The following is a 9,494-nucleotide window of genomic DNA, read 5'->3' as shown; positions in this document are numbered from 1 at the left end:
TAAAGGATGTGTTGCATCCGCTGCAAGGGCTCGGTGTGCGGTGCAGGGTTCGCTGTCAGGATTGCGGTACCTGGGGAGGGGTTCGGGAAAGGGCTCGGAGCCTGGGGCAGGGTCGGTGCCGGGATTTCGGAGCCCGGCCCAGCCCCGTGTGGCGGCCGCTCCTCCCCACAGGCCGCTCCCGCCTCCGGCGCGGCTGCGCGGGCCGGGCCGGGCCGGGCCATGAGGGCGGCGGGGGCGGCGCTGGCGGCGGCGGCGGTGTCCGCGGTGCTGCTGGCGGTGGCGGCCTGGCGGCGGGCCCGGCCCGTCAGGGAGGTGCTGTTCTTCCCCTCGCGGCCCTGCTGCATCGAGGCGCTGCTGGCCGAGGCCGCCGAGCCCGGGGCGCCCGTCCGGCCCTGCCCGTGCCCGCTGCCGAGCGGCGACACCGCCCTGAGCCGCCTGGTGCGCCGCCTCCTCTCCGCCCGCCGCTCGCTCGACCTCTGCGTCTTCGCCTTCTCCTGCCCGCAGCTCGCCCGCACCGTGCAGGTCCTGCACCACCGCGGGGTCCGCGTCCGCCTGGTCACGGACGCGCAGTACATGGGCATGCACGGCTCCCAGATCGGCCGCCTGCGCCACGCGGGTGAGCGGGGACGGGCGAGCGGCCCCGCTCCGGGGGTGGCCCCGGGGCACTGCGGGGCTCGGGGCCCCCTGAGCAGGTGTCTGTGTCTCTGCAGGGATCCAGGTGCGCCACGACCAGCACAGCGGGTACATGCACCACAAGTTCGCCATCGTGGACCGGAGGATGCTCATCACAGGCTCCCTCAACTGGACCACCCAGGCCATCCAGAGCAACCGGGAGAATGTGCTGGTCGTGGAGGACGCCGAGTATGTGAAGGCTTTTCAGGATGAGTTTGAAAGGATTTGGGAAGAGTACAATCCTGCCAATTACAAGTTTTTTTCCCAAAGGCAGTAAATAATTGAGCTGCCTCACAGGGCTAGTGGAGCATGGTAACACCCACAGATTTTATTATTTTGTATAGACACCATTGTTTTGTCTGTCTGGGTGTAACTTTGGTAAATGTCTCCAGAGAAGTGAAGTGTTCTCTGCCCTAAAATGCCACAGATCCCTCGCTGTGGGTCATTCCCGTGCTGGAGGGAATGACACAGTGTTTGGTTGTGAGGGTGACAATGACAGAGCTCCATTCATAGGCATTAACACTTTGGCCAGGCTCATTGCTGTGCCCTGGTGCAGACCGGGTGTGTTCATACAGAGCGTGTTTCAGTGGTAAAAGGAACATTTTCCAACTCATGGGATGGAATTGTAGCCTATTCCAAAAGGAACTGTAGCCCAAGGGCTCCTCTACACTGGTTACTAAAGGACATATAAGGGGGCTACAGCAGAGTTAAGAGTTTCTACAGATTAAGTGCCTCAGTTACATTTCTTGTTGGCATTAATTGTTGAAAGTTGGTAAAAGGAAATTCGTGGGAAATAGCAAAAAATTTTAAGTTTTGATTGCGTATACGTTCCTTTTGGTTAAAGGTTAGCAGAGCTCCGGTGTAAAAGCTTGAGCACCGATGGTAATTACAGCTTCTCTTCCAGCAAGGAAGAGTAGGGAAATCTGGAAGGAAATGAAAGAAATGGTTCTCTGGGATTAGTGTTTATCTGGAGAGCAGACACAGCTGGAGTTGGGTTACCTGCTTCAGGTGAGGTCTGGAAAGCCTGGTTCTTCCAGGTGTTGGGACACCTTGTCATGGTCTCTGCCCTCGCCTGGTATCACCAGCCTGGGGACAGCGAGGGGAGGGAGGTGACATCTCTGTCCCTGCAGCTCAGAGTGGAACAAAGATAATGTAAACCTAAGAATTTCAAACTCCAAATAGTGTCTAAGTAAGAATTGTCTTACACTGAATAGAAAGTGCCTTAATACAGCTCAAAATAAAGGAGCTTTGATATTCTGTTACCAGTTCTGTTACCAGTAGTGCTGTGATTGCCACTATTAAATAAACCATTTTTCACAGAAAACATCAACAGCCTCATCTGACTTCTGCATTCCAGTTCCTGTTCAAGATATTTATGCTACATGGTCATTCTCAGATTTTAATCTGTTCTGTAATGAGAAAGTTTGCATGGGGAAAAGAAAATTATGTTATCTGTATGGAAGCACCTGGGAAAGGTCATTCTCCAGTAAATCCCATTCAGCAGCACTAAACCACTTAAAATATATTATTGCTGTCAAAATTCTGCCTGCTGCATTTCCTTTGTGAAGTGCAACTATAAAAACAAATCTCCCTTTTCATGCTCTGACCTCTTTTTCTTCTTTTTAGAAATAAACCTGTCACACACAGCATGCAAAGGGTGGTGCAAAAATAGTTTATTACCATATAGTTAATGTAAAGTTAGGTAATTGTATTTACAAAGTAAAAATGATCAGCTACATCTTGGGGAGCCTAGCATGTCACACAAGGTTTGTAAGGAATAAATACAGTGAGAAAAAGTGACGTTTCTATTACAGCGAGCAGTTGGTCAGGAATGGTGGCTCTTAAAAAAGCACTGAAATAAACTGGGAGTGGAAGGGAGAGGGGACAGAACTCACACACATGGAGAAACAGGAGCCTCCCACACCCTTCCCCTTTGCAGGGGGGAAAAAGTGAGGTGTGAGAGCCCCGAGGCTGCAGCACCCCAGCCCTGCTCTGCTGCTGCTCGGTCACATCCTCACAGAAACCACTCTGGGACATGACTCCTTCACCCCCAGTGCTCACAGCCGCCCTGGGCTGTTCCCAGACACACAAGGCAGAGCACAGTGCCCAGATTTGACCCAGAACGAGTCCCCATCACTGGTCAGTTGGGTGAAGCTCTGCTCAGACAAAGCCAGGGCCAGGTGCTGAGGGCACTGGAGGAAGACTGAGCATTCATTAATACCTGCACTGCCACATCAGACACCACCCACAGCCTCACAGAGCTTCCTTCCCTCCCCCCAAACCTCCATCCTTCCAAAGGATTCTTTAAACTCTCAAGCCATCCAGAACTCCAGGAAGGTGGACACAGGCCAAGTCAGAGCATTCCTGCTTCCTACTTACCACAGTCTCTACCATTTCTCATGCTTTGCTTTCTCTAGGTGAGAACAAACAGTGTTCTTGTCCTGCACACAGGCTGAAGAAAGCATGAAGAAAATAATGCTAATTGCACCCATTATTTGTGAGTTCAGGGCCAGCTGGGTTAGTTCAGCTGCTGCCACCTTGTCAGGTTTCTCTAGTAAATCCCACAGCTGCTTTCCTCAGCAGCCTCACACTGAGCCTGTTGTTCCCAGCCTGGTGCTCCCTCCCTGTGTCTGCAGCACTGCCTTGGATCTTCTTCTCGTAGTTGCACTGTGTTTGAAGTGAGCCACAGCTCGTGGATGTGCAGGGGAGGCTGTGGCTCCCTCGAGAAGCCCAAGAGCATCCCAAAAGAGCTGCACAGAGATCCTGGTGCTTCCCAAATCCAGGGCTCAGTGTGCTCACTGTACAGCCCCGGGTGGCTGTGCAAGGAGAGCTCAGCAGGGAGATGTTGCTGCTCTCTGTAGCAACAGGGCACAGTTTGCACATGCACAGCGTTGATCAAACACGAGATTATTGAGTCCTCTGACTGGAAAAAAATACCCCAAATTTATAGCAAAGTAAGTTACAGTGGTCAAACAGACTGTACACAATCTTTGGGCAGGTACTTTCAAAGCTGAAGGCATAGATCTGCGGAAAAGGTTTGAAAAGGTATTTTAAACAGTCTTCAAACCCCCAAAAAAGCAGTTTATCAGGGCAGATGGGGTGGGTTGCTCCTCTCCCAACCCACATGTGGGGCCTCTGTTCTACAAGACAAAAATCAAACCCACAACTCAGTCACAAAAGAGAACCCTCTGCAAACTGCTGAGGAATAAATATTTACACTGCATGCCTGGAATACTATACAAGTATTAAATTACTTTTGTTCTTAAAAAAGAGAAGAATAAGAAAGCTTTTTTTTACCTAAAAAAAATGGAAAAAATTACAGAGCAAAGGCAAACCACAGCAAGTGCTTGAGTATACACAACAAACTAAGTATCCAAACCAGGACAAAAATGCAAAGATCCTGTGGAAGTGCCATCAAATAGAGTTGATACAAAAGTGACATATTTTGCAGTGTGACCACTTTTACTATAGCCCAGTTCTCTGGTATCAAATAAAAAATAAAAAAATGAAAAAAAAGGAATTTTATGGTTTGCAAGTCAGCACCAATTCTAAGCAATTCTGGTTTTGAAGCAAATTAACACAATTTGCTTCTTTTTATAATATGTGGGCAAAGAAAAGGCAACATTTAAAGAAGGATTCAGTCTGGCTAAGGGGAGATGGTGCAAATGGAAGGAAAATTTTACTCAGGAAAAATAAGATTACTTGGAACTGAGGAGACACCTGTGCCTTCATTGCACTTGACTTTTCCTAAACCTCCCTTTTTGGTGTTACCAACAGTGTGGAGTGATGCAGAATGCAGCAGCTTGCCCACACACTTTCTAATTTAAATAGCCACTGATTAATCCCAAAAGGTGGAGGAAGCCTGGAGCAGGAAGAAGCAAGAGGATAACTGAGGATCATTGCTATGAGTAAAAGGACTTGTCCCTTTATTTTCAAGTACTGGGCTCTGCAGGATTATTTCAGTTTGGGGATGTTTATTGGTGCTGCAGGTTCTTTTTCTTTATTCTAAAGGCAGGTAAAGTGCTGCCCCTTGCCCTGGAGAGATGCTCAGATTAACCAGAATGAGCCCAGAACCCTGAGCAGGGGCTCAGAACATTTGGCTGCATAAGGAACCTTCCTCCCTCCTCTTCCTCTCAGTGACCCCCAGAATTCCCAGCTCCCACTGTAAACACACCCCAAACATCCTTCCCAAGCACTGCCCCGGAGGGTGCAGCTGACCCTGACAATGTCAAGGCCACTGCTCAGCCCTGTCTGTACAGCAGACCAAGATTCTCCATTTATTTTTCCAGAGGAGCCCATGGAAAATGTCTGCTCCTACAAGCCAGAGCATATGAGCAGGATTTCCTGGGGAATCTAAGGTAGGTCAGGGTCCACATGGCAAGAAGGAGACCAGAATGTTCTGCTTGGTGGGCTAGAAAGGACAAAGTTCCATCCTAAGTCTAAAGACAAGAGGAGGAGGGTGTTCTCCTAGAGCCAGTGACATCTTGCGAGGGAAGAGCAATGGCAAGGCCCACGTGCCATCCCAAATCCATGCTGGATGCTGGGAGATCAGAGCTCACCACAGACCTGGAGCAGGCAGGGATGAAGTGGCTGGAGAGGTGATGCAGGTGGGTCATGGTAGGAAGGTTCCCAGGTCTCGGATGCAGGGACTGGCTGCACATCCACACATCCACAGGCACGCGCTGCTGACAAGGGAAAGGCTTTGTATCTGACAGGCTGAGCGTTTTTCCTACCCTGCTCCCATCTCCAGGACCTCCATGCACACCCAGGCACACAGAGCATCCCTACAGGAACAGGTGCTCTGCCCCCTGCAAGGTGCTGGCATCCTGCCTGGGCACAAACGGGGCTCCTCCAGCCAGGACTGGCTGCCAAGTCCTGCCGTGAGGTGCCAAGCTGGACACCTGGCCATGGCAAGGCCACACAAGAGCCTGAATCCCACTGTGGTTCAGTGACACCGTGTCCTGCTGAGGGTCTGGCAGCTGGAAAAGAGATTCTGCTCCCAGGAGGATGAAGGTAACTCTGAGAGCTGCTGTGGTCCAGCCTGGCAGGACTGGGGGTGGCTTCACCAGCCCCGTGGGCTCTGAGAGCTGCGCCTGTACCAAGCACCAGACCCAAAACCAGCAGGGAAGCACCAGGATCTGCTGGCCTCAACCTTGGCTGAGTGCCCAAAGGACAAGAGGAAGCTCTGCTCCATTCCACATTCCAGCCTGAAGTGGTCACTGAGCCCCTCACCAGGCTGGGAAGCCAACGTGCCAGTCTCCTTCAGCCTTGGTGACCAGAGAGGCAGGACCTGGGATCCTTCCAGGTGGCATCTTGAGATTTATCCTGGGATAAAGCCCCACATCTTCAAAGCAGCACAAGCTTCATCTAGGAAGCCTCTGCTCAGCTGGCTGTGACCATCTAAGTGCTACCAGTTCCTCATCCCTTGGTTTGTATGCATTTATCTGCCTCACGGTGCTGAATTATATGTTTTAAATAGAAAAGCTATTAGGACTGAGAAGGTCTGAAGCACATACTGGTTTTGAGATTTTTATTTCAGGAAAAGATTAAAGAATTAAAATAGGAGCTGCCCTGCTGACAAGAAGAGTTGAATTCAAGAAGCTGGTAAAAAAGGAGCATTATATGCATTGAGCACTGTGCATTTTCAGTCAATATTGGCTCTACTTTCTACTCTACTTTCCTTTGACTAGGAAAAGGGAGTTTCACATGCGCACAGACCCTGGGATACACAGGATTCAATGAGAGGAAGGGAGTAACAGCAAAAGAAAAGAAAAAAAAAAAAAAAAAAAAAAGAGAGTGCTGGGCTTGATCTAACAGAGGCAAGAAAGTGATCTTACAGCTCGGCCCCTGGAACACCAACTCCGACCACCAGCGAGACGGGAGCGAGGACGCGCCGACGGGGCCGACTCGATGGTGCACGTCAGTAGCTGCAGCTCCCCATCCACAACCACCTGGGCAGCCACCAAAGCTTGCCAGGCTTCGGTGGCACCTACATTCAGGATACGGCACAGTCACGGGGCAGGAGAATCACTTCTTGCATCCTTCTCCAGCGAGATGTCAGTGTTGTACCTCCAGGCTGCGGACGCCGGCACGGACTCGCGCTCCCCGACAGCTTCCCCTGGCTTTCCCCCCTTGCAGGTGCAAGAAATGCAGTCGAGATCAATGGTTAGATCAGGCTCCTGGTGTGCTCTGAGCACGGGGTCTCTAGACAGCAGTAAGAGCTCGGTCTGGCTGACACCACCCAGGCCCTGCTCGCTCTTCCCGACAGAGCTATAGCTTATTAACAGGCTACTGAGCCTTAATACTGACACTTAGTGTAATGGTTTACAGTAAAGAAAGGATTCTCCTACAAAGCGCCGAAGAGAGGGGGGGAAAAAAAACCCCACTCCAATCCCTTCCTCTCCCTCTCAGAGTCTCTGGAGCATCTCACAAGCAGGGAAAGGAGCTGGGGAGGCGAGGGGGGGCACCGCCACCGCGGCGCCGGGTCCCGTCGGGGCGTCAGGACAAACGACAGCGAGGACATCGTAAGGAACGAGAGACAAACGGTGCTGGTGCTGTGCTGCCTCAAGCTGGGAGGTGCGCGTGGTCAAGCGGAGCGGGGAGAACTAGTCTTTCTTCAAGTCCCTGGATTCAAAAAGCTTCAGGCGTTCTTGCACAGTCAGGCCTTCCTTCAGACTCTGGGAGAGACAAAAGACAGAGAGGGTTGGGGCACGGGCCTGGCGCGCGGGCGGGGAGCGATGCTCAGGCGTGGCAGCGAGGAATGGGCTCCTTGGAGGAGGATTAGTGGGACATGCTGAGAGAACACATGGTTATGGTGCCTTGAGACAGGGTGAGATTGCAAATGAACCAGGCAACGAACCAGAAGCGAATGAGAGGCACATCATGCTGCAAGCAGGATTAGCTGACTTGGGAATGACTCTGGAGCTCACAGGGCACTGCTGGATGGGGCAATTCCAGCTGTGGGAGCCCTGGGCAGGCCAGCTGGGATCTGCTATGCTGAAGCCCCAGGATGCTGAGCAGGACCTGCAGGCTGGTCCTTCTCTGCCTTCCACACCACTGCAGCACCCGTGGGGACAGTCCTGGCTCCACTCTGTGCAGGATTTGCTCAAGAAACCCTGGAAACTGCTGTGTGCTGCCAGCGACCATCCCACTCCTTCTCCCAGCCCACCCTGGACTCTCCCAAGCCAGATGCCTTGATATTCCAGGCTTAGACAGAGGAGTCCTAAATGCTGTTCAGATCTGGCAGACTCTGATGGCTGATCCAATTCAGATGCAGCATTCAGATTTCAAGGCGCAACTCTCAGCTGGCCAGGACCCCCTGGCATTTGGAATTGTAAAATCCATCACCTACACATGGGGACTTGGTTGAGGGTAGAGGTGGGCAGAAACCCAGAAACAAATTGCCTGAATCCTGTAGGACAGCTTTAAATTGAAACCAGCCTGAGGGGATGCACCAGCCTGAAGCCAGCACCCTCCTTCCTGCAGCCCCAAACCTGTGGCATGAGAGATTGATAAAGCAAGGCATTAGGTGGCAAGTCGTCCCTGTAGATGAGGAGGCACAGCCACCTCCCATCCCTAAAAACAGCCCCCACAGCCAGGGCTCTGCCCCTCTGTGCCCCACTGCCTGTCCCCACCCCACAGCTCTGCCTGCCAGCCTGGTCCTTGGAACTTGCAAGGAATTTGTGCTGCAGCTGCATCATTTGTTTGCTTTACAGACCAAGACTTGGCACCTTCAAAGGCACAGACTGAAGGGATGGAAATCAGCTCCTAGGAGGAAAGTCTGAGGGAATTGGGATTGTTTGGCCTGGAGAAGAGAAGGCTCAAGGTGACCTTAGGGCCCCTTCCAGAGTCTCTCTTCCAGGAGAGCTGGAGAGGGACTCTGGAGTGACAGGATAAGAGGGGATGGCTTCCCATTGCCAGAGGGCAGGGTTAGATGGGACACTGGGAAGAAATCCTTCCCTGGGAGAGTGGGGAAGCCCTGGCATAGGTTGCCCAGAGAAGCTGTGGCTGCCCCAGGATCTCTGGAAGTGTCCAAGGCCAGGCTGGACAGGGCTTGGAGCAACCTGGGACAGTGGAAGGTGTCCCTGCCATGGCATGGAACTGGATGACTTTTCATCCCTTCCAACCCAAACCATTCTGGGATTCCATGATCCTACTATCAGGCAGCTACCTCCCCTTCTCCTTTCCCTTCCCTGGCTGTGGTGCCAGAGGACTGTTCTATCACAGCAGCAGGTTGGACTTTTGGGCTGAGTTTTCCTTCCCATGTATTTATCAAGGCAGAACTCCATGATAAACTTGCCACAAGGCTGTGCAGATTCCCATGGTTACTGTATTTCTGGAAATGTTTTTCCTCCCACAGGCCCACAAACACAGAAGGGCTTTGCCAGGCAGCATGGAAATGAAAGCACTAAATTGGACTGAATTTCCAAATGCTGTGTGCTCTCTTTCCAACGGGCAGCAGAGTCTCCTGGGAGAGTCTCTGAGCACACACTTCCTAAAGGAAGTTTACTTTGGGCCTCTTTAAATGGGAGCAGCTCGTTCTTGCATTTGATTTCTCAGTGGATGGAAAGAGACACCAGGAATCATCAGACTGTTCTGCCTGATGGCACAAATTCCAGCAAATTCAGCCCCCAGGCAGTCCCACAACCATTTCAGTTGCTGATGAGGAGAGCCTGATGAAGTGAGACTAATACAGGATGATATCTGTGATAAAGGGATTTTCCAACAGACTTCCTGGGGCTCTCCACCCACCATGCTGGGAGCTCCCCTCTCCTAACCTGCCTCTGCAGGTGCTCCCTGTTCCCACCTCAGTCTTTGCCTTG

The 9,494-nt window shown here is 51.9% G+C and overlaps 2 protein-coding genes across 17 annotated transcripts in view; one reads left to right on the top strand and one right to left on the bottom strand.

The window, feature by feature from the left end:
- Positions 1-214: 214 nt before the first annotated feature.
- Positions 215-1,996, top strand: PLD6 (phospholipase D family member 6). The gene is made up of 2 exons (XM_023936890.2): positions 215-616; positions 711-1,996. The coding sequence occupies exons 1-2, from the start codon at positions 220-222 to the stop codon at positions 947-949; spliced, it is 636 nt and encodes a 211-aa protein (XP_023792658.2). The 5' UTR covers positions 215-219; the 3' UTR covers positions 950-1,996.
- Positions 1,997-2,328: 332 nt separating this feature from the next.
- MPRIP (myosin phosphatase Rho interacting protein) overlaps positions 2,329-9,494 on the bottom strand; it is a 77,376-nt gene continuing 70,210 nt past the window's right edge. For all 16 annotated transcript variants that reach the window (XM_086854537.1, XM_023936872.2, XM_086854533.1 and 13 more), the window contains one exon: positions 2,329-7,349. In XM_086854537.1, the coding sequence (XP_086710663.1) occupies positions 7,278-7,349 (72 nt within the window). In that variant the 3' untranslated portion in view covers positions 2,329-7,277. The remainder of the gene's footprint in view (positions 7,350-9,494) is intronic.

Source organism: Cyanistes caeruleus, chromosome 17 (genome assembly GCF_971803275.1).
Source record: "Cyanistes caeruleus chromosome 17, bCyaCae1.hap1.1, whole genome shotgun sequence".
In the NCBI taxonomy this organism is placed as follows: domain Eukaryota; kingdom Metazoa; phylum Chordata; class Aves; order Passeriformes; family Paridae; genus Cyanistes; species Cyanistes caeruleus.
Note: the sequence above shows the minus strand (reverse complement) of the source record. Positions and strands in the feature narration are given on the sequence as shown.

Bases quoted from the DNA above. Each gene is read 5' to 3' on its own strand.
- PLD6 (XM_023936890.2), top strand. From the start codon at position 220: ATGAGGGCGGCGGGGGCGGCGCTGGCGGCGGCGGCGGTGTCCGCGGTG. The intron at 617-710 runs GTGAGCGGGGAC...GTGTCTCTGCAG, and splicing joins CGGCCGCCTGCGCCACGCGG to GGATCCAGGTGCGCCACGAC.